General features: G+C 39.0%; 1 protein-coding gene across 4 annotated transcripts in view; it reads left to right on the top strand.

Annotated features, from left to right (window-relative positions):
* LOC133560252 (RNA-binding protein with multiple splicing-like) overlaps positions 1–25,273 on the top strand; it is a 105,431-nt gene that overhangs the window by 75,301 nt on the left and 4,857 nt on the right. For 2 of the 4 annotated variants that reach the window (XM_061912583.1, XM_061912580.1), the window contains 2 exons: positions 1,707–1,770; positions 22,273–22,390. In XM_061912583.1, coding sequence (XP_061768567.1) covers positions 1,707–1,770; positions 22,273–22,309 — 101 coding nt within the window. In that variant the 3' untranslated portion in view covers positions 22,310–22,390. Of the gene's footprint in view, positions 1–1,706; positions 1,777–22,272; positions 22,391–25,273 lie in introns of all 4 variants that reach the window. The other 2 variants (XM_061912582.1, XM_061912579.1) reach the window with 1 other exon arrangement.

Raw genomic sequence — 25,273 nt, 5'->3', positions numbered from 1 at the left:
GTCACTTTGAGTCCCGACACCTATTGTAGTTCCAGGTCCGCTTCCACAGAAGCCCAAAGCTCAACTCCCCCCAGTCCCGGCTCCACAGCAGCCCAAAGTTCAGCTCCTTTCTCGTCCCGGAATCATGTCAGTCCGTGCTGGTTCCAGCGGGGTGGTCAGAGTGGGACGGAGCTTTCACCCCATTCCAAGCCATACTCCTCCCATCTCTGGTTTTGGTTTCAGGGGATTGTTTTTGACCTACTGGTGTCGGTTTCCAACAGTCATCTTTTTCCCAACCATTGATTGAGAAAATACATATGGAATTCGACTTTGGAGAGGAGTGGCTGTTACCTGAAGCAGTGCGGCTTGATATGCATAAATTCAAAACTCCAGGAGAAGCGGCTTTCCTTCATTCATCTTCCTCATCGCAGCAGACGCGGCTTACTTGCCGTCACTACTTTCCTCTTCCTCACTTGATAGCTTCGCTTGACTCGTGTACCTCGAGCGTCACGCCAGCTGCAGCGTTGCTCTACTTGCATTCATCACCTTGCTTTTCATGGCGAAAGCACATGTCGAGAGATCCTCCGCCATTCCTCCCTTGGCCCATCCTGGATTGGTTATGAACTTGGAATGTCTGGAATCTGCAATCAGAAAGCTTCTTAAAGCTCGGCATGGTTATTTGTCATGGTCATTGTCTGTGTGGGTTTTCCATGTCTCATGGTAAGGTTGCTATTATAGTTATGGTTATGGTATTTGTTTATCCAGAACATGCATACATACCAAAAAGGGAGTATAAGGAAGCAGAGCTTATTTAACTGTACACTTTCTCATTTTTCTTTTTTTTTAGCAATTGCTAACACATTTGTTCATTTATCAAGAAGGTTCAAGATAAGGTCTATCAATTCATTCCTTTGTATCTTTTCTCTATTGAGTAGGTTTGTTTCACTTTGTTGCGGTATTTTCTGGTATATTATTGCATTGTCACCTTTAATGCATTTTTGTATTTTTCTGTCGTCTAACATCGTGAAATATTGTTACCTGCTTGAGCTACAATAAGATACTTTTTACCTGCCCGTCTCTGCATCATGCGGGTCTTGCATCATGCCCAGCCATTATAATTTCATTTTTTAAGGTTTTCTTCCACTATATTGACATCCCACTCCTATAAAACACCTTTATCAGTACTGTTGAACAATATTACGATAATATCATAGTTACTATGCGATACGATCAACCTGTGACCTCCTGGGTTCCCATCACATCACAATTAAAGCTTTTTTCCCGAAGTTTCCATCATTATTTTTCTTTTTTTTTATCAATAGCTAATTTTTTTCCTGCCTGCCTTGATCTTCTTCATCAAGCAAGAAGCTTCCTAATCTGCAAATCTCCACTGCGATTTCCCAATAGAGTTTACGATTGATCCTATTTAAAATGCTTCCCATGAAACCCATTCGACCTGATTGGTTGGCAATCTTGTTACCTCTTCTTTTTTACTTTTAAGCTTCAGCGTATTTTTAACCCAAACATCCCTCTTGCTATTTATTCCTCGCTGTCTTTTATCCTTTGCTAGCATTTCCATGTGTGTGATGCTGAGCTTCAGTCAGCCTATTTTTTTTTTTAAAGCTTTAGAGCCTTGTGATGACCTGTTGGGAAATAGCTAATGTCTCATATAGAGTGGAGACAGATGCGTCATCTTATCATACTTGTCGAAATGTGCTGTGTTTTAGATACGTTGGCTCCCACCTGCAGATGGAACTCCTCAGGGATGGAAGTCAAGGCAGTTCTGCTGAAGTATGTGTGAGTACTACACAATTATACTCATGTTAGGATACTTTGTTTACATGTGCTTGTTGGAAAAATCACAGCCTGGTCTATAAGGATGGGCAATCAGTCACATGCTATTAACACATCTAAACTTGTACATTCTGCTTACAATAATAAGTTGTTTTGATTGTCAAGACAGTATTTAGGTGACTTTTAAGGCTAAAGAAGGAAACTAGGAGATTTGCATGTATGTTTTAAGTCATTTCACCCCAGGCCAATTTGGTCCTGTTATCTCCCATTATAACCATATGTATTTTATACAGTTGAAACTCAAAAGTTTATTCAACTTCAAATGTGAAACTTATGTATGATATAAACTCATAACATCCAAAGTGAGATACGTCAAGCTAGGGCTGGGTGATATGGCCTTTTTTAAATAATTGCGTTATTTATAGGCCATATCGCGATACACGATGTATATCTCGATATTTTGCCTTAGCCTTGAATTAACACTTGATACATATAATCACACCAGTATGATGATTCTATGTGTCTACATTAAAACATTTTTCTTCATACTGATTTAATATATGCTACTTCTAAACTTTCATGCAGAGAAGGAAATCACAACTAAAAAAAAAAATCTGCATTTTTTTCATAAGGTCTAGATCTAGAAATGTTTGCCTCGGCATTTTGATGGTGTGGGCGTGTGACACCGAATGGTGATGTTGACATGCAGAGTACGCACTCTTCATTCTCGAGCAGGTGACTTTTCAAATGATGCAACGTATTAGCAGTAATGTTACTTTTGGTAACAACACTTTTGCCCCACATTTGACAAATTACGGTTGTCTGTTCGACATATTCCCACTTGAAGCCAAACCGCCACCAGACAATGGACCCCCTGCTGTTTTTCTTGGGAATTAATTCTTCCTTCATTTGTTACCAGTTTCGCACCTTCTTTCTCTCGTATTACCACTCGCATCTCAGCTAACGTTACCCTTGCTGCTACCTCTCTGCTCCGCGAGGGCGTATACGTATGTGACGTATGACGTGACAGTATGTGACGTATGTAAAAAAGTGTGCTTGCTGTCTGTGAAAAAGACAGACAAGAAAGAGCGAGGAGAGCCTGCAGTGTAATGCCCGCAGCTAAAAGCAACTGCGTGAGAACATATACTCGAATATCATGATATAGTAATTTTCCATATCCCACGGACAAACCCGCGATATATCGAGTATATCGATATATCGCCCAGCCCTACGTCAAGCCTTTATTTCTTATAATTGTTAAAGTTAAAGTACCAATGATTGTCACAGACACTCTTGGTGTGGTGAAATTATTCTCTGCGTTTGACCCATCACCCTTGATCACCCCATGGGAGGTGAGGGGAGCAATGGGCAGCAGCGATGCCGCGCCCGGGAATCATTTTTGGTGATGTAACCCCCAATTCCAACCCTTGATGCTGAGTGCCAAGCAGGAAAGGAGTGCTAATCAAGGCTTAGTTTTGGAAAACCCCAAATTTTCTGTGATTTTATTTCAAGATTTTCATAAGCCATAATTTAATACTTTATTGATCCCCAGGAATCAATAAAGTACTTTGTATTCTATTCTATTCTATTATATTCTAATTATCAAACGTATATCAAAAGAAAGCTTGGAATGTCTTGAATTGCATGTTATGACTCTGTCTTATATTAGTTTAATAAAGACACCTTTGCTCAATATTATTTTTGTTTGTTTCACCTGTATACTGTAATAGTGTGCACTGACAGTTTACATTTAAAAAACTAACAAAAACAATCCAATCCCCGCAATGCATAGCCAAAAAAAACCCTGCCACTGTTTGTACGTGCCTATATGAGAGAGTACGGGGGCAATCCCCCAAAATTGAGACTGGTTTATCATGTTAGTTGAACATCCCCTTCAATTTGCTTCCAAAATTTGATTTCATTATCGTGATCGTATGTGGCCAAAAAAATTACACTCAAATCCAACCTGTTCAAACAGAAGGATTGCAACACGACCCTTCAAAATAAAACATTTTGGAACCTATATTTTCCTGTGGCAATGTCTGAAGTTGGTGAAAATATTTAAATGTATATTCATTAAAATATGTATATTTTACATTTTCATTAGACTTCAATGTTAGGGACAGTTTTGGTAAACATTTTGGGAACTCATTTGCTTCAATCATATTAAGGCATGAAAATTGTTATACATTTTTGACCATGTCAAAACTAGTGCTAAGAATTAGGGTCTTACTGTTTTCTAGTATCGGGTAATCTAAAGAATGACTATTTAAAATTCTACAGCATTGAACTTGTTACTTAAAGTGAAATGTGGCGTGGTATGCCTTGTTTGAGTGATGTGCAAACGTTCACAACACACAGTAAACACATACAACAGGAGCTGCTGCTGTTCACAACTCAGTGAAAACCGCAAGATTTTACTTTTACATTCAACCCTACCCAAAGAGTTGGTGAGCGGCAACCAGTAGTCCTTGAGGAACCAAATCTAGATCATCTATTAATATGTTAGTGCGTAGAATTTTTTTTTTGTTGCAAGGAAAATAACACGTGAGCAGGGGGAGAACACGTTAAGTCCACTTAAAAAGGTCTTCAAATGGTTGGTCATCATATTGGTCTAACGGATTGACCGGCAGGACTTTACCATTTTAAATTTGGTTCAAGGGCAAATCAACAATGGTGGCATTGTTGCTGTGAGGCAACAGAAAGTTATCTCTTTGAGTCCATATTGGACAACAAAGGCTTTTTATGTGTAGAGTTTGCATATTCCTGGCCAAATCGAGCCGCTCATCTGTTTAAACCCTCATCTAACGCTGAGTGATGTATTGATTTTATCGATGTATTCAAGTTTTTTGTGCAGACGATTTAAGAAATGAAAAATCTTATCTTTTTCTCCTCTTGCTCCGGCATGCTTTTTGCCCTTTAGGAACTTCCGTAGCTTGCGCTGTCTTCCTTATTTCCTTTGCGGCACTAACAAAACATATCTTGTGCTAATGCGAATGAGAGCAAAACATTTGTTCTTCAGAAAAAAAAATGTGTCATTACACTGGCTTTACAGCAACAGGCATGGAACAAATGACTGCATGGTGAAAAGTTTGTTTAAAAATGACAGCAGCACAACAAACTTATTTTAGCATCTGAAACCGAAGCCTCCAGCATAGTGCGGGAAATTTAACTTTTTATAAGGCAAACAAGACCACAAAAAAGAGACTACTGGCTAAAGAGCATCTTACTCAGGTGGTATCATTAAGCCTACGGTATGTATGGTAATGAGTATAATGACAAAGAAGCACGATGCACAGAGAGGTCACTAAAGCAGTCGCTCTGCACATTGCCAAATTGTGTGAAAGAAAAAGCCTCTGTTAATCCATGTTTATGAATATTCTCATTAATCCAGTTCATTGTAATCTCAGGGCATTCAATCGATAGCAACTGGACTGTTTGGTTTGTCTTAGAAGACATTTTGCCTCTCACCCAGTAGGATTGCTCGTTGGCATCAAAACAGTTATTTTTCTCACTACAATAGGGCGAAACCATCCTTGCCCAGGCACACCATCCTGGTTTTGGAGTATAAATATTTTAGGTTTTGGCACCAGCTGCTAGACTTGATCTGACCAATCTAAGTTTATGAGCATGAAATGATGAAGGCTACACAGGTATTGGCACAAGCCTCTAGACTAGATCTCAGCAATCAAAGTCTAATACTAGATCTGACCAATCTAAGTCTATGAGCACGAACTGATGAAAGGCAAAACGTCTTCTAAGACAAACCAAACAGTCCAGTTGTGATTGATTTATTGCCCTGAGATCTGTTTATCCACTTACTGAAACAAACTATAATCTTCAATGTTTCACTTGATTATTTGGATACAATGTATATTACTTCATTTTTATTCATAGAAGCATTTTATTCAAGATGGAAGTTTTAAATTTGCATAATCTCAATGTTGGAAATAATTATTTGCATGCAATGTGCAATGCTACATTTTTGAAACAGAATTATTATAATCAAGTAATGCTTCCTAGAGAAACCTTAATTTAGTTATTTGTACATTATTCCATAAAAGGTACAATTTATTTGGTCTAAAAAGAACATTAATCAAAATTGAATTTTGCTAAGAGTAAGATGCAGTGTATGCAGTGTCATTTCAAACGACTAGTTTTTGATCAAATAAAAGTTTTTAAAAAAAAACATTTTTTTTGCTTTATCTCTGTCATTTGTGTTCAATGGTTTCTTATAAAAACTGTTAATCAAGTTTTTTGTGAAAAAATTGCACATTTTGTTTTCATGGCATATCGCCCAGGCTTAAACTCTTTTTTTATAAGCAAAAAGGTCCCTGGTTTACTCTCAGCTTACCACCACTACTCAGAGCACCCAATTTTTAGGGGCCTCCCTAGTGGAGTTTGGGTTTTGTTTTGGTTTTCTCCCAAAAACAATATCTACATTTAGATTCCAAGATCTACATTTAGATTCCAAGAACAGGTCTTGGAAAAAAAGATGCAAGCATTGGGGGGGACATGCGAACTCCACAAACCAAGGCCCCCGATGGGTACCAAGTTGGTGGCACTCAACCTTGTGTATCCGTGATTAGAAAATGAAATTATATTTTCCAGTCCTGTCATCCATCCATCACCATCCTCTTCAAAGTGAAATGGTTTCTTGTTCATCTCCAGCCTAGACCACTACTCTGATAACCCACTCTTGCGGGGCCTATTTACGTACAGTTTGGGTTTTGCTCGCGTTTCCCACACAATAAAAAAATGTCACGTTAATTTCCACATGGAAGGCCCAGAGAAATTAGTTTTCTGTAACAGTTGAATGAAAATCAAATGGTTACCTCCACCTACACAGCACAGATGCTAAAAAGGGGGCCGGTGTGTCCCGTCCGAAGCCCCCTGTGATCGAAAATAGAAAAGCCTATAGGCCCTGGCTGTGTTTCTCACATACCCTCCATAATTGGTGGAGTAGGGCTGGTGATGAATGCGCCAGCTGACTTCTATCTACTCTAATTCAAGTAAGCTTGTGTGTAAAATGTCAACAGTGGGAGTATGGGCGAGAGAGGGTGGGGGTTCCACTTCCCTGTTAGTAGTGGGGGGGCAGCTGGTCAGAGTACTGCAGGAACCAGTGGTTTTGTAAAGCCTCGGGGCAAGCAGCCAGACGACATAGCACGCATGGGAAAAGAGCGTGTATATACACTCTACTTCAACCCCCACCTCCACCCAGCCCCCATCATGTGTTGTCAAATGGAAAATCCGGATTACCTTTCCCCTTCACTTCACTCGGCATTAATGTCCACTATTAGCTTGTCTCTGCATCCACAAGCTTCTGTCTGTGAAGCACACATGCCACATACAATTCTGCTTGTGGGGAGCTTGAACAGTCTGGACCTCTTCAAGGGGTGGGAGGGGTCAGACAGGCGGTGGGGGTAAGGCCATCACTTAAGGCAGTACAACGACTGTAACCTGCAGTTAGCATAGCATTCCATTCCAGCATTCTCATGTTAGGCTCATGAAGGTTGAAACAGTAGGGGGTAAAAGTTGTATGTAGTTGTGTATTGTAAGTAAATATTTGTATTATTACAAGAAAAAGTCAGAGCAGTATGAAAATAAAGTTTAAGTCTTGATATTATGGGAAAACTGTGGGAATGTTAGGGGAAAATGCCAAAATTGCACATGACTAAAATCCTGTTGATTGAGTAATATTGTAATAAAAAAGCAATTTTATTGAGAGAAAAAAATACAGCAATACAGGTTTATAAAGCAATAATTAAACGAAATCGTCATAAAGAAAGGCATAAGAAGTTCTTTCTTTTATCCTTGTGGTGTCTTGCTCAATGTAAGGGGTGTTGTAAGGTAGGGGGAAACAGGCCTTTTCTCCATTTCATAGAAGACCCTTGTACGTGTTCAAAAACACAATTTTTATGTTTTGATCTTTTACTATGACACAAATGGCTGCACGGTATGTCAACAAAAAATATTTCCTGAATAATCTGCAGTGGAACCTCAATTTACAAAATTAATTGGTTCTTGAACACGGTTTGTAAATAGAACATTTTCTATAGTAAGTCATAGTTTTCTAAAGGAAACATTGTTAACATAAGTAATAGGTTTCAGCCTCAACAAAAATCCCAAAAGTCATTATTTTCCCCACCTCTCATAGCAAGAGAATCAACCCCCTCTTTTCATTCCGCTCTGGCACAAACACGTGCAGCTGCTGTAACCAATGAAAAGCATCAATGCTCTTGAAGCCGCAAACACGCATGCACATGGCGATTTATTGACGCCGGAAAACTTACCGACTCAATTTTCATTTATCTTCGGTTAATTGACTTATCAAATATTGGCCCAGGCCTACTGGCAACTCTCGAAGACACATAGAAGATACAATGATGCCCTCACAAATGATCAAAATCACAACACTCCTTAATTTTAACAACCATATTGCTACAGTAATAAACATTTGAAAAAAAAAGTAAAATCCACCTACAAGGAGATGAGGGGGAAAAGGAGCAGGCAGGGAGAGCGAAAGACGGGACTCCCTCCACCCCTTTCCATGTTTGCGTGTGTGCTTCTATAAAAGAGTCGTGCCTTTTTATAACTGTGAAGTAAATCTGCTACGGCGTTGTTTTTCAGGAAGGTCTGTTCTCTTCACAATTAAAACTTTCTCTCTTACAAAGCCTGTTTATCAACCCTTCCTCCACCTTGGAAGGGCATTTAATGCACAGTACACCTCGCAAATAGTCTCTTTCTAACTCCTAAGGGATTCCCACTTTTTTCTACGCTGGTCTGTTGGCATTTTGGGACTCGAGTGTGCAAAATAGACAAAACTTGTCCAAAGGGGAAGAAATCTCATATAATGAAGTGCTGAGGCGTGACGAGGAAGCCTCCTGTGCAGAAAGCGAGTGAAGGGCCACACCTCCGCGACAATGAAGCGCCGTGCGTTTTGTGCGACAGACATGACTAAATGAAGCCTTCGTACACGTAGACATAATTTGCACATAAATGCATACTTGGCTCGACTTAAAAGTTCGTAAATCGAAAAGTTCACAAATAGAGGGTATTATTTTTTTTTTAACAATATTTAAAAGTATATTATGAACTTTTTTTTTTTATAAACGTTTTAGTCATAAGGAATTTAGGATTCTTAATCATAGTCAATAACCATATTTTTAATCACATTTTACCATTGGGTAACACTATGCATTCAATGTAAGCTAATATAAGGTATCTAAATTGCTATTTAGCTCTTCTTTGGATATAAGAGAAAAGATGGAGCTTAGTGTTGGATTTAGATGAATTCACAGCATAGTGATGCTTACTTTAAAGTACCATCCTCAATACAGTTGGTATGATATGGGATATCCCAATCGATGGTTTTAAGAAATAATGGCAATAGAATTTGCACAGATGTGCAACTTTCCCTTTATGCCCACGAGTCAAAATGCCTGACCAACAGAGCTGCCAACATGCATGCATCTTGACTCTTGAATACACTTTTACGCTTGGTTGCTCTTCGGGTACGCAATTGGTTCATTTTCGACTTCAGTCATAAAACCTCTGTGTCAAGGTGACAGCGCACGCTGCACCAGCTTGCCATACACGCTTGTTTCCTAACATGCACAGTGCACCGCCAGAAAAATCTTTGAAGTGATGAGACTGACTGTAGTAGCACATTGATACTGCAAAAACTCTCCTCTTCTCTCCTTAATTACCCTTGTTGCTCATTACAATAAACAAACAAGTTCATTTGTTGATGAAAGTTTTTTTTATTTGCCTGCGGCACATTGTTGAAAAATAATTATCCCCAAAAAATAATGCAAGAATAAAAAAATAGAGCAAAGGTCTTAATTAAATTTTTTTTTTTAATATTGGTATTTATAACTAATAGTAACATACATTTTAAGAACAGTTTAATGCTATGTAAAGTGTAAACCACTTTGGGTATCATTCCAGGTTGAGTTAATCGCAATATAAATACACGCCATTTGTAAGTCTTTGTTGTTTGAACATACAGCACTTTTTTTTAGCCTTCCATTGTGAAGTGAATTTGTGAAGTGAATTATATTTATTGTCAGTGTTACTTTCCATCTCTAACATGTTGTCTTCTTTAGTCAGCAAACTGTTATTGCTGTTAGTATTATATGGTTTAGCCTCCCTTCTGCTCCCTTTTGGGGTTTAATGCAAGCCAGATGAGGTAATGTTATTGTTTCAGCAAGAGGCCAAATCCACTTGGCCAAATGAGTTCTTCCTTGTTTGATAGCAGAGCAATTACTGGACGTCCTGCAAGAACTGCACCCGAAATAGGGGGTCAAAGCAGAACTAGCACCAGCCTACATTCTAGCACCACCCACATACTGTCCTCCCTTAGCAGCCTGCTGGTGCAGTACGTCTTTTTGTCCATGAGACACAGGAGAGAGGCTGACAATGTGACTTCATTTACACTTCTGTTAAAAAAGTTGTGATATAATAATCAAATGTTGTTGTGTCATGGGGTAAGTAAGTAATACTGTATATCAGGGACAGGGGGCCATTAACATTGATCTTAGGGAGTGTGGATCAATCACAAGTGTTAAAGAAAAATAAACGCCAGCCTATTATCCATCTTCAGTATGACATTTGTCACTTGTTTGACATACACAGCATCCAAATCGGACATTAGTCTGAAATTATTTGGCCTCAAGTGTATTTATTTTTAAGAGTATCAACATGAGTGCAAGAGTTGCACAAAGTCCATTCATGTTGAATTGAAGGGGGACGGTTTTCTCTAAAAAGTCGGATTAAAAGTTTGAAGTTCTGGAATTTACAGCAATTACTATATCCATTCTTGGGGACGGCGTGGTGCGGTTGGGAGAGTCACCTTGCCAACAACCTGAGGGTTCCTGGTTCAATCCCCACCTTCTACCATCCTAGTCACGTCCGTTGTGTCCTTGAGCAAGACAGTTCATCCTTGCTCCTGATGGGCCCTGGTTAGCGCCTTGCATGGCAGCTCCTGCCATCTGAGTGTGAATGGGTGAATGTGGAAATGGTGTCAAAGCGCTTTGAATGCCTTAAAAGATAGAAAAGCGCCATACAAGTAGAACCCATTAATGGGTGATGCCATTCATCATCAGAATAAGTTTGTATAGTGCAATATGGGTTGATGTCAAGCAAGATATGTCTGTATATTGAACATATCAAGACTACTCAATATACAGGTATTTTCCAATCCCCGCAGTACATAGCCCAAAAAAAAACTCACTTTGTGTACAAGCCTATATAAGAAAATCCCCCAAAATTGATACTGGTTTATCATGTTAGTTAAACTTACCCTTCAATTTGCTTCCAAATCGTGATCGCATGTGGCACAAAAAGTGAAACTCAAATTCAACCCGTTCAAACAGAAGGACCTGTTCAACATGACCCTTCAAAATACTATTTTTTTAGCCTAAATTTTCCGGTCTTGTTCACAATTTCAAATGACCATTGGTGTGTGTGCTATAACTCACCATGTGCCAATTATGGGAAATTGTTTAAGTCTTTTAAAAGGGACCTATAATGATTCAAATCTACATTTACAGTAAATACGTATTGGCTATTGTGTAAATTTTGTTCCACAGTCAATTTTATAACTTGCTTGCTGAGATCTGTCTGCAAACTGTGTTTGAAGGGGTTCCCTTTAGATTGCAAATGAAACTCTCCACCCTCTCCAAATGTAGCTACAATTATCTACACTGTTAAATATATATCTTGAAGATGAACTTCACCACTTTTTAAATAAACACGGTGCAAAATGAACTTCATGAACAGTATATAGATTTACAGTTAACATTAGATACACCTTGTTTTGCAAACAATGTCTCATTAAAAAAAGCAGCAATTAAGAGTATCCCTCTAGATGTTGCTCGTCCGTGTTATTCTGTGTATGCCACGATTAGATGAAAATAATACTTCATCCTACTTTCTCTTCTGGATTTTGTTTCCTCGAACTAAGTAATAATGTTAATTGTTGGAGTTTAGCAGCTAATCCAACTTTGTGCTTACTAGTACATGTTGACAAAAAAGTGTAAAATGTTGTGGACAAATAAACCTGTAAGTATTTATTTTATACACATCATAACAATCGGGACGTCAAAAAACAAGAAGGAATGACATTTGAGGCTCCAGGCAGCGGCCAGCGGTTTCAAAACCTTAAAGGCCTACTGAAATTAGATTTTCTTATTCAAACGGGGATAGCAGGTCCATTCTATGTGTCATACTTGATCATTTCGCGATATTGCCATATTTTTGCTGAAAATATTTAGTAGAGAACATCGACGAGAAAGTTCGCAACTTTTGGTCGCTAATAAAAAAGCCTCGCCTGTACCGGAAGTAGCAGACAATGTGCGCGTGACGTCACCGGTGTGAGGGCTCCTCACATCCTCACATTATTTTTAATGTGAGCCACCAGCAGTAAGAGCAATTCGGACCGAGAAAGAGACGATTTCCCCATTAATTTGAGCGGGGATGAAAGATTCGTGGATGAGGAAAGTTAGATTGGAGCACACACAAAAAAAAAAAAAAATAGTCGTCGGCTCCAGCCGGCTGCAGTGGGAGAGTTTCAGATTTAATTAGACACATTTACTAGGATAATTCTGGAAAATCCCTTATCTGCTTATTGTGTTAATAGTATTCTAGTGACATTGTAAAGTCATAACTGAAAGTCGGATGGCTGCGGTGAACGCAGTGTCTCTGAGAGAAGCCGAGGAGCCAAGATCACAGCTGCCTTTTTGAGCTGCAGGATGAGGTTGCGTAATCCACTGAAGTCTCCGGTAAGAGCCGACTTAATATCACAATTTTCCCATCCAAAAACTTGCTGGTTGACGTAGAGAAACATGTTCGCTTGACCGCTCTGTGTTAAAGCTTCACAAGAAACACCGGCTGTGTTTCGGTGCTAAAGGCAGCTGCAATCCACCGCTTTCCACCAACAGCATTCTTTTTTGACGTCTCCATTATTAATTGAACAAATTGCAAAAGATTCTGCAACACAGATGTCCAAAATACTGTGTAATTATGCGATGCAAAGAGACGACATTTAGCCGTAAGTGGTGCTGGGCTAATATGTCCCCTCCAACCAATAACGTCACAAACACATGTCCTCATACACGTCATCATTCCGCGACGTTTTCAACAGGAAACTCTGCGAGAAATTTAAAATTGTACTTTTGTAAACTAAACCGGCCGTATTGGCATGTGTTGTAATGTTAAGATTTCATCATTGATATATAAACTATCAGACTGCGTGGTCGGTAGTAATGGATTTCAGTAAGCCTTTAAGTTGAGGGGGAAGAGGCTGGAGGACAGCATTCAGTAGGAATACTAATTCAAATACTTCCACCACACTGTGTAGTCATAATTTGCCCTCTGTTAAAAACTGCAAAGCACAACATTCAGAAGCATTCATTCGTGTAAGCTTACGCCCATTGTTTACTTACGAATATTCAATATTGCGACATTTGTAAGTCAAAGAGGAAAATCGTAATGGTTTTTGGTTTGAGTTTATTTTGAACATGCATACAGTTTCAACATGATACATCACAATCTCCAGTTTCTCTTTTCAGCATATTTTACAAAAGTGTAGGAAGAAGCAGAGCTTATTTAATACTACCCCTTTTCTCTTTCATATAAATTGCTAACAATTTAATGTTCTCAATTTGTACACAATGTACACCATCAATTAAACAATTCTAAAAATGGGTAAATTGTACTCTAAGTCCTAATTCACATAATGAGATGAATAAGATTATTTCATTTTTAACAAGTTCAGAATGTTTATCATGGTGATTGTTCTTTGTAATTCTTTGAGTTTGAACATTTTCTTAAACTGGATTATATCAGTACATTGTTTAACTTGTTTGCTTAATCCATTCCATAATTTCATTTCACATACTGATGTACTAAAGGTCTTAAGGGTTGTACAATCATACAAATATTTTCAATATATTTTTTTCTCTAGGGTTATTTCTTATCGTTTGTTGGGACGAATAGTTGTACATTCTTGGGTCGTAGGTTATAGTTTGCTTTGTGCATCATTTTTGCTGTTTAACTTCACTATACCGTTGATTTTCAATATTTTTGATTCAATAAAAAAGGGTTTGATTGTTCTCTATATACAACCATCCATCCATTTTCTACCACTTGTCCCTTTTGGGGTCGGGGGGGGTGCTGGAACCTATCTCAGCTGCATTCATACGGAAGGCGGGGTACACCCTGGATAAATCGCCACCTCATCACATGGCCAACACAGATTAGACAGACAACATTCACACACTAGGGACCAGTTAGTGTTGCCAATCAACCTATCCCCAGGTACATATCTTTGGAGGTGGGAGGAAGCTAGAGTACCCGAAGGTAACCCACGCAGTCACGGGGAGAACATGCAAACTCCACACAGGAATATCCCGAGCCCAAGATTGAACTCAGGACTACTCAGGACCTTTGTATTGTGAGGGACATGCACTAACTCCTCTTCCACCGTGCTGTCCGTTCTCTATATCCAACATTACATATTCTTCTAAATGACTTTGTTTAACACAGTTTTAGTAAATGAAGTGTACTTTTGTAGTTATTTCCCCATATTTCTACACAATAATTCTTATATGGTAACATTAGAAAGCAATAGAAAATATGGAGTGATTTTGTGTTCAATACATATTTTGCTTTATTCATGTATATATTTATGAGATTTCTAGTTCATTGTATCAAGTATTACACCCAAAATTTAAATACTTAGAATATTTTCCATATGCTGAAATCTACAAGTGTTGTCATTGAGTTTAGATAAATAATAATAATCATTTATAAATATTCTATGTATGTGTTTCTATTGTGGTATCTCTTTGATCATATAAAGTATCAAAAATACTTTAATTTCATACTAAATTCAATTCACTTACTTAACTTCAGTACTGAAAAGTTACAGTAAAGTTTGTGGCGAAATGTTATGCTTCCGCTCTATATTGTTTTACAATTGACTTGAAGGGAACTGCACTTTTTTTGGAATTTTTCCTATCCTTTTCAATCATTATGAGGGACAAGAATACACATCTTTGTTTTGTTGGATGCAGATAATGGAAGCCACTGTTGTAGCCTTCCAGGCCCTCTAAAACAATGTTAAAACCCTGCATCAATGTTTTAAATACACGCTGTAAGTCTGTATATTCATAATTATATGTAGTATGCAATGTTCCCTCTATTTTTTCATGTGTCTGGGCATACACACAAGCTCCCTGAGCACACTGAGGACCACTGTGAGCAACATCAGATGTGCAGGCTGTGGCCACACACCAGTATCACACCTGTTGAAAACCTTGGATCATAGCAAGATACATGGCTTATTAAAATAATCAAATTACAGCAGCAATGTTCACTAGTTTACTTTGAATATAAGTGATTTGAAAAACTTTAAAGGAAAAAGACAAAAATCTTGTTGTTCATGAGATGTAGTAGGTTTTATGTGAGAGTCCTGCTTTGGCTATGGGAAGAGTCTTGCTTTGGCCATGGGAAGAGTCCTGCTTTGGCCATGGGAAGAGTCTTGCTTTGGCCTGGGTGAGGTCCAGTTGTGGCCTGGGTGAGGGTCCTGTTCTGGAAGAAATGATACATATACACTTTTCAGACACAACATTTTGTTCACATTAAAACATTCACATTTTGCACAATGATGTGGGCTGTAGGTTGTGATACAGTGTAAATTCCTGTAGCTCTGTCTGTAAAATATGTAATTACTCAGTTTTGTATGATCATTTCTATTACCCATAAATTATCTAGTAGTAACATAATTTAATGATTAATATCCATAAGTAAAAAATCTTAATAAATGTCACTAGAATATGCACAAATCTCACTTAAATGTTACCTTATTTTTCACGTCTGTCCTTCTCAGTTCTCCAATGGTTGTACACTTTGTCCAGGTTGATGGCTTCATCTGCTTTTTGCTTTGAATATATGCGCATCAGCTGATCCAAATGTGCCACTTCAAGCTGATTTCTGGATGCTGTTTTGATATGATTCATTAAACTGAATCCTCTTTCACAATCTGCACTGGAAGCTTGAAATGTGGCACAAATATCCACAAGCTGTGAGATCTCCTTTTGCTCCTCACATATAAGTGCTGCAGCAACCATATCTGAGAATGTGCTGATTGACCCCTGTTTAAGTTTTTGCCTCATTATTTACTTGAATTCAGCATATTGACTGTTAATGGCCTCCATAGACTGTGGGTGGTGGGAAATGGCCTCATACTTCTTTGCCAGTGGGGCAATGTCCGCTGATCCATAGTCAAAATTGATGTCTAAGCTCAGTGCTTCAATGTCAAATGCAGACCACTCCTTTAATTCATCCTCTGGATAATGAGCATCCATGTGATCACCGAGCTTACTAAGGAAAAGAGTAATCTCACCAGTATTTCTGCCATCAGCTGATGAGGTCCCCATTGCCTCTTTGACACGGTAACGCCACTGTATATCCTTCCGCTTCAAGTATTGGGAACGCAACTTCTCAATCTTTTCTCTGGCAATTCAATGTCCTTCCATCACAGTCAGGTTGTGTCTTTGTAAAGTGAGGCAGAGTTATGCTAGCTCACAAGAAATATCTCCCAGAGCAGTGACAGTAACCTTGATCTTTGAATCACTCAGCTTTTTTTTAGCTGTACTTTGCCACTGGATCTCCGTTATCACTGGATTCTCTCTTACAGTATTCTTCAAGCACAGTGTAGTTCCTCAGAACAGCATTGACAGCTTGGTGCCGCAACAGCCATCACACTTCGTTCAGAGGCCTGAATGACAGTGTATCCTCATCAAGAATCTTTGCTAGGTCCTCCATTTTGCCCCTCTTCACAGTGGACCGAGAGAAAGTGGAATACACAGTTCTAAGAAGAGATTCCACATCTCGCATCATCGGTACATTTTTCCAGGCATCATCAATACCCAAGTCCTCTCTATGGGCCACACAATGTTTTTCGGTTCGGTGTGGTATTTGGCGCTTTAACAAAGCCGCGACTCCATTGTGTTTTCCTATCATTACTGTGGCACCATCGGAGGTCAGCATCACCATTCTCTGCAGGTCCAGTCCATGTTTGGAGCAAAACTGAGTTATTGCCTGCACAATATCCCGAGCAGCTCATGCTGTCAGCTGGATGATGCCACCAAACACAGTTTTATAGTTAACATAATTTTCCTTCCTGTATTTAATATATAGGACTAGCATTTTGTGTACTGATATGTCTGTGCTCTCATCTACTATCAGGGTCTGCCAGGGTGCATTTTTAATACTGCACATAGTCTCATTGATTGAGTTCACAAATTCAAAGGCATAGTTTTTGCTTCGCCAGCTTTCTGGTATACTCACATACTTTACCATGTGATCGTGGATTTGTTGAACTGAAAGCATTGATGCATTAATTTTGATGGCAAATAAGATGTTGTCAATGACAACTTTAACTTGCTTGGGGTCATGTTTTGGGTGACAGCTCGTTCCTTTTCTCTCTGTCTTTTGTATTTTTCCGCAATAATGTACCAATCTCCTGTCCCATCTTGAGTCTTCGTACGATTCTAACAGCTTTCAAATTACTTTTCTGCTCAATGTGACGCTTGAGGTAGTCCAACTTCCATTCAGTCCACATTTTTCCCTCGGAAAACTCATTTGCTACTTTAGCTTCGCGGCATGTTTTGCAGAGTAGATCCTTCTCACTCGAAAAAGAAAAAATCTCACCCAGTTTCACCGCTTGTTCTTCTATTTGAACATACTCTGACAGCCATTCCATCTTAAAAGAATCACATTTCTTTTTAACAGCTTGGTTAGTGGACGTGTCGCTGCCCGTTTGTTTCGCCATGATAAGGGGTTATTGTCAACATCAGTAGTGTCAATGCTATGATTGGCTGCGTAGCGTAAGTGAACCAAATCATATCATTGGCTGGACACCTGTCACTCCCTGAGTTACGTTGCAAAATCGTACAGAAGTTTTTTTATCATTATTATTATTTTTATTATTATTATTGGTTTAATTGATTAGATAAGATTAGGACTAATATTAGATATTAATTAATACGTTTATGTTGAATTTTATTTTATGCGCTGCATAGATTTTCTTGTGCGCTGAGTATGTGCGAGCAGTGCGCGATTGATCAAACGCGCAGCTTAGAAGGAACATTGGTAGTATGTACACTATTTACCGGATTTTATTAATTTTAATGAGGAGCGGGACTTCATACTCTGGTGCATTTATTTCAGGTCAGGCAATAAATGTGTGTTTCTACTTTTGGAAAGAAACACGTGAGTGTGTTCTAATAATGACAGACTTGGTAACAGACAACGAAGACGACTATTTTTGGACATATGAGGATTCACAATCTTATCTTTTTGAAGCTGAATATACCAACCAAGGATGAACTGCTGCTTATAGAATCGGGCATAAAGAAGAGGGTGGAATTTTGGAGCAAACGGAGCCTGGAGAGTAAGATCAGTGCGATTTGGTCACGCTGAAAATCTAGAACTTTTGAGCCGAGCTGTGCCAAATTATTGGAATGCCCAAATCAACTGGAAACATCCCTGGTCCATCAAGTAAGTCAAAATAGGATTGTTCTTTATACATGCAGCATATCACTGTACAATTACAGTACATACGCTGTCTGACTAGCTGTGTACAAACAAAACATGAAATATGGGCTAATACATTAAAGATGCCGTAACATGATTGTTCATGGTTTTTAGTCAATAAAGATTAGTGTCTGATCACATTTTGCTGTGCGTTACAAATTTAAACGCATTCCGTGTTGGCGTAGAATCTAGCGTATCTCTTGCCCTAGTTAACTTCTACGGCTTATACCATAGCATGCTGATATGTTACTACACCAGAATAATTGTTCCTCCGTGTTCACTCTTACAATAACACTGTTGCTACAACTTGGTTATTATTCAGGGTATGGGACATACATTTAGTATTGTTGGCGGTTATTGAATGCATTTTTCAAGTGATTTAGAAGTACAAATAATTGCTTCCAGCTTCATTGCTAGCCACCTGGAAAGAGTCATTTTTTTTTATGTTAGAAAGCTAAAAAAAAAAAAACTTTGTATTGTGAATAGGCAAACTTGTTGAGATCCGCCTTTTGGATCCTCCACATATTATTGTTTATTGTTCCATTTTTGTTTTCACTCTCCGTCTGATCCTATTATTTACTGTATGTCGGTCACCATGGTAGCTTATCAGTTTCACCTGTTACTCACGGCCCTGCACACCTGTCCTCACTAATCACCTGCCTTATATAAGCCTGCATCTTTTGTTGTTCAGTCTGGGATCCAAATTTGTTCATACACAACGGTACGTCTGCACAATATCACTGTATAAAGTCAGAGCGGTGTGTAAAAAAGCATTTGTGACATTGTGATCTTAAAAAAGTTATAATGTTCTCCAACATTAAATTCTTTAACATATCATGTCTTACCTCAATGAGTCCAAAGTAGACAAAAAACAGAATTATCAATGGTAATACCTAGTTGAGACTGAATGATCATCATTTTACCTTGTATCTAGTTATTGATGCTGGCTTACAACTGCGACTTTCATTCTTAGGAGGGTAAAAAAAAAAAGTACTACTCATTGACAAGATAACAAATAGTCTCCTACATTCCCCAACAAGACGTGTTTACCTATCTCACATTATGCGCTTGGCTTCCCGTTTTCGAATGTGACACATTAAACCAGGAAATCGCTAAACCGTTGGCAAACGCGCACAGACATGTTCAATGATCAACCAGATCTTTAACCTCCGGGTAGCGTCTCAGGCAGAACAAATAAGGGTGCTACGCTAAGGAGGGTACATTCATTCACTCATCCTTGATTGAGCGCGCGACGGGACATTAGCTTGGCCAGCCGTGTCGCGTCAACAGAAGAAAATGTATCTCCATCCATCCATTTTCTACCGCCTATTCCCTTTTGGGGTTGCGGGGGGCGCTGGCGCCTATCTCAGCTACAATCGGGCGGAAGGCAGGGTACAAATGTATCTCATCCCAAAAAATTTTTATTTTAAGTACTGTTGTAGTAGTCGGGGGGCGCTGGCGCCTATCTCAGCTACAATCGGGCGGAAGGCAGGGTACACCCTGCACTCTCATCCCAAAAAATTGTTATTTTAAGTACTGTTGTAGTAGTGTTATGGGAGAAATAAAGTAAAGTTAAAGTACCAATGATTGTCACACAAATACTAGATGTGGCGAAATTATTCCCTGCATTTGACCCATCACACTTGATCACCCACTGGGAGGTGAGAGGAGCAGTGGGCAGCAGCGGTGCCGCGCCCGGGAATCATTTATGGTGATTTAACCCCCAATTCCAACCATTAATGCTCAGTGCCAAGCAGGGAGGTAATGGGTCCCATTTTTATAGTCTTTGGTATGACTCGGCCGGGATTTGAACTCACAACCTACCGATCTCAGGGCGGACACTCTAACCACTAGGCCAGTGGTTCTCAAATGGGGGTATGCCTACCCCTGGGGGTACCTGAAGGTATGCCAAGGGCTACGTGAGTTTTTTAAAAAATATTCTAAAAAATAGCAAAAACCCTTTATAAATATATTTATTGAATAATACTTCAACAAAATATGAATTTACGTTCATACACTGTGAAAAGAAATCCTACAATGCAATATTCAGTGTTGACAGCTAGATTTTTTGTGGACAAGTTCCATAAATATTGATGTTAAAGATTTCTTTTTGTGTGAAGAAATATTTAGAATTAAGTTCATGAATCCAGATGGATCTCTATTACAATCCCCAAAGAGGGCACTTTAAGTTGATTATTACTTCTATGTGTAGAAATATTTATTTATAATTTAATCGCTTGTTTATTTTTGAAAAAGTTTTTAGTTATTTGTATATCTTTTTTTCCAAATATTTCAAGAAAGATCACTACAAATGAGCAACATTTTGCACTGTTATACAATTTAATAAATCAGAAACTGATGACGTAGTGCTGTATTTTACTTCTTTACCTCTTTTTTTCAACCAAAAATGCTTTGCTCTGACTAGGGGGTACTTGAATTAAAAAAATGTTCACAGGGGGTACTTCACTGAAAAAAGGTTGAGAACCACTGCACTAGGCCACTGAGTAGAAATATTATTTACTACTATCATTGACAATGTTCCCAGAATAAACAACTACAGGTGTTAACATTATTTGATGGGGGTAATTTGAACTAACATGATATAAAAATGATAGTAGTAGAAAATAATATGAGAAAACGTAATTTCATATCGCATACCATTTGTCATATTGTGACTCAATTTATATACCAATAAACCTTTTTTGACATATTAAAATGTAATTCCTTTCTTGTAAATTGCTTTTGTTGTATTATTATAAAGTGTTTCCTATTTTATTACAACTTTATTCTCGTGATCTTAAAATGTTATTTTTCTGAAATTGCTACTTATTTCTTTATAATATAACCACTCTATTTTCACAGTGGCATGGAATTTCCATTATTGTATTACTACCAGTCCGGTTTCCTTCTTCTGACACTGCTGCTCTATTCTCGAAATGTGATGACTTTATTCTCATACCTTCACGGTTTCATCTGTCTGACATTGTTGCTTTTTTTTTGACACACCAATACAACTTTTTTGCGTAACTTCATGATTTGACTCTCGGAACCATCACAGTTTTTGAAAAAAAAAAATGTTTTTGCAATGTTAAGACTCCTTTCTTGCACTATTTGTCTTGACCTCTTATTACAGTTTGGACTATGTTTATTATTTTTATGGGTTTAGAATCACTTCCTGTCCTGGTGCAATTGTTTTGTCAGTATTTCCTGTTTGGTCTCTGTGTTTGAAACACCTTTACTTTCAGTTCCTTGTCCTGCTAGCACACCTGTAAATAGTTAAATAAATAAATGATAAATGGGTTGTACTTGTATAGCGCTTTTCTATCTTCAAGGTACTCAAAGCGCTTTGACCCTACTTCCACATTTACCCATTCACACACACATTCACACACTGATGGAGGGAGCTGCCATGCAAGGCGCTAACCAGCTCCCATCAGGAGCAAGGGTGAAGTGTCTTGCTCAGGACACAACGGACGCGGCGAGGTTGGTACTAGGTGGGATTTGAACCAGGGACCCTCGGATTCCGCACGGCCACTCTCCCCACTGCGCCACGCCGTCCAGTTGTATTTAGTTCCACTTGGTTCCCTCTTTCAGTGCTGGTTCATTATAAAGGTTTTGTTTGCTTTCAAGAATGGATGATTAGCATTTACCCTACTTCCTGTGCACTTCCATGTTGCACTAGTTTTTGTCATTCAATATAGTATTTCATTTTTCCTTTTGCATCTTGAGGTCACGTTACGAGCAACGGTCACCTGAGTCCTGACACTATTACTATTTCAGAAAAAGGTTATGCTACCAAAACAAAGTGAAAAAAATTGTTTCATTTGTACAATACTGTATGCCATATAAATGTTGTCTTTTCCCACGTAAAATTACAACAATAAATATTTGTAGGTTCCTGATGTGTGATGGTGGCTTTGGCCAGCTGTGACGGGCGTTGCCGACTGGACCTCTCTGGTCGCCTGAGAAGCCAGGAGGACTGACGCTGGGGTTCGCGAGTAGCCAACCGTCGGTAAGTGTCGACTTTATTGCTCGTTGATGGTGACAGACAGCAACCAAAGGTGTAAACATCACACCTTCACCTCCTCTTCTCTTCCCGCTGCCCTCTGGCTTCTTTCACTTGGCTTGTGGTAGGCAGCATAACACAACATAGCACGCAGCAAGACTACTTCTCTAGGGTCCTTTGTTATCAACCGTAAACAATAGCTGTTAATTTGACATGTGCGTAAAGTTGCTAAAGTCAAGCACCTGGTTCTAAATGAGACCACACTTTAACAAGAACTGTGCTTAAACATCAAACTTCAAAATTTGAGACCACAGTGTATTTTAGTAGTAGGTGCACAAAACAAATATGGCTGACGACTTGGATTGCTGGGTTGCAATAACGTGACCAAAAGGCACTTCCGGGTTTCAGGTTGAGGGCAAGAGTCCCATTAGGCTTCTGTTTATTCACATGCATCTATGTAGATTTTGACATTTTGAAAGGTTGATAGCTTATATTTTGGCTATCATGAAAAAATATTGAAATGTGATAGAGTGGATTTATACACTCTTATGAAAAATAATTTTGTAAAGATTAAGATAATTCATCATCCTGAAGTTACTACTCTGCCTCACTGACCTCTACACTCACAAACATTTAAAGTATAAAAGATTGGCGCCTATCATGTATTTACATCTGGAAGGGTCCACCAGGACGTCTTCGTATGTAATGTATTTGATTGACATGAACGATTGCCGTTTTACTGTGTTTGTGATGCTAATGAGAAAAAAAATAAGTTTAGTTCTTACAGCAATCCCTGGTACAACTATTTGGCTGCCATCTACAATTCATGTTTGCAGTTGTTTTAATGGTAAAAAGTTCATATTAATTCCTCTATTGTTCAGCAATGTTTGGTTTCCAGTGATATCAAGATTCAGTATACTGTTGAGCCTATGAGAGATTTAATAATGTAGTTTAATAATACTATTAAGGATATTTTCTTAAAGCCAACGAATAGCATCAAAGATGCTATAGCGTGGTCATAAAGCCCTTTTAAAAAAATAAAAGCTTTTAGTTTTTGCTATGTAAATCGACAACAAAAATACAGTACCGGTAGATTGGACCAACAATCATAATTTTAATGACTAGCTCGGGGTCTTTTTGCACCTAGTTTTAGAAATGGAGGGATGGACTTATCATAACGTTACCTTATTTGCGTAGTCAGAGGTCTAGGTAGTCATATTTTGGCATAGCAACCATAACGTAACTTAAAAGAACATAAACTAATGTGATCTCTTGTCTTGAGTTTATGCTTAGTTTTGCTCTCGAACACTACCTACTAGAGATGCGCGGATAGGCAATTATATCATCCGCAACCCCATCACCAAAGTCGTCATCCACCCGCCGTACACCCGAACCAACATTTAATCAGAAACGCAACCGCCCGCCACCCGCCCGCTGAAATACATCAGAGGTTGGCCACCTTTACAACCCACAGAGCTATCTAAACCCGTTTCACAGAGTAATGAAGACAATTGGAGCCGCTAACGTTCTCGCGATTATTCAATTGGAGTTCATCCGGATGACAAGGATATGGGCGTGCTGTGAAGCCAATGCCTTTAACACCTTCAACAACATGTACACACCGATTGTTAGTCCGTCATCATGTTGTGTGCAGCTTCCGCAATCACACGTACAAGATTGATAGGCATACTGGGTAACACAGAGTACACTGATGGTTGTGATATAAACAACTTTAAAACTTACTAATATGCGCCACGCTGTGAAGCCACACCAAACAAGATTGACTAACACATTTTGGGAGAACATCCTCACAGTAACACAACATAAACGCAACACAACAAATACCCAAAATCTTTTGTATCCGTGATAATTCCTGAATATATTTTACACCCCCGCGCCCCCAACCCCGCCCACCTTACCGACGCACGGGGTGGGGTGGTGGCGGGGTTAGCTGCTAGCGGGGTGTATAAAATAGTCAGGAAGTGTCATGGATACAAAGGATTCTGGGTATTTGTTGTGTTGGGTTTATGTTGTGTTACTGGGAGGATGTCCTCCTGAAATGTGTTTGTCAATCTTGTTTGGTGTGGCTTCACAGCGTGGCGCATATTACTAAGAGTGTTAAAATTGTTTATATCACAAGCATTAGTGTACTCTGTGTCACCCAGTATGCCTTGCAGTCGTGTGCATGTTGCCGCGGAAGCCACACACAACATGATGCTGGACTGACAAACAGGTCGTACATGCTGTAGAGGGCGACAAAGTCAATGACTTCATAGCACGCTCTAATACTTATTATCTGGGTGACTGCCGGCAGTCATTCTAGAGAATATTGGCGTCTCCTAATGTCTTCTTCGCTTTGTGACATGGGTCTTAAATGGCTCTTTGAATGGCAAAGGATACCGATCCCAGAACCATGTGTATCAAATATTTCCGGATGGTTCAACCGCCACCCGCCCGAATCTAATTAAAATCTATGTTTTCGTCATGTCACCTACCCGACCCGCGGTTTATCCGCGGACTCCGCAGATGAGACCGCAAACCGCGCATCTCTATTACCTACGTAGTACAGAATAAACCTCAGTGCATCACAGAAAGTTTGTCAAACAAATCCAATGTTCAAACAAACCTTTCACGAAGTGATCACTTCAGACACGAGTATGGTCCGACTGTATGCTACAAGATAAAAGCGACATGTTTGGGGGCCATTTCTCCTGACACCATTTTCTTAATTTTCCCAACTTTGTTCACTTTACAAACCGTTTCCTATCAAAGTTATTTCCTATATCTCCATTTGAACGCTTGGAACAGCTTAAACTCTTCACTTACAAACTTGTTTTCCACTTAATTTATCGCTAGGCTCAAGCTTGCTTGCCCTGCATGTGCATTAAA

The sequence above is a fragment of the Nerophis ophidion genome, linkage group LG10, assembly GCF_033978795.1.
Source record: "Nerophis ophidion isolate RoL-2023_Sa linkage group LG10, RoL_Noph_v1.0, whole genome shotgun sequence".
In the NCBI taxonomy this organism is placed as follows: Eukaryota; Metazoa; Chordata; class Actinopteri; order Syngnathiformes; family Syngnathidae; genus Nerophis; species Nerophis ophidion.
The sequence above is the reverse complement of the archived record's forward strand: the minus strand, read 5'-3'. Positions and strand labels throughout refer to the sequence as shown.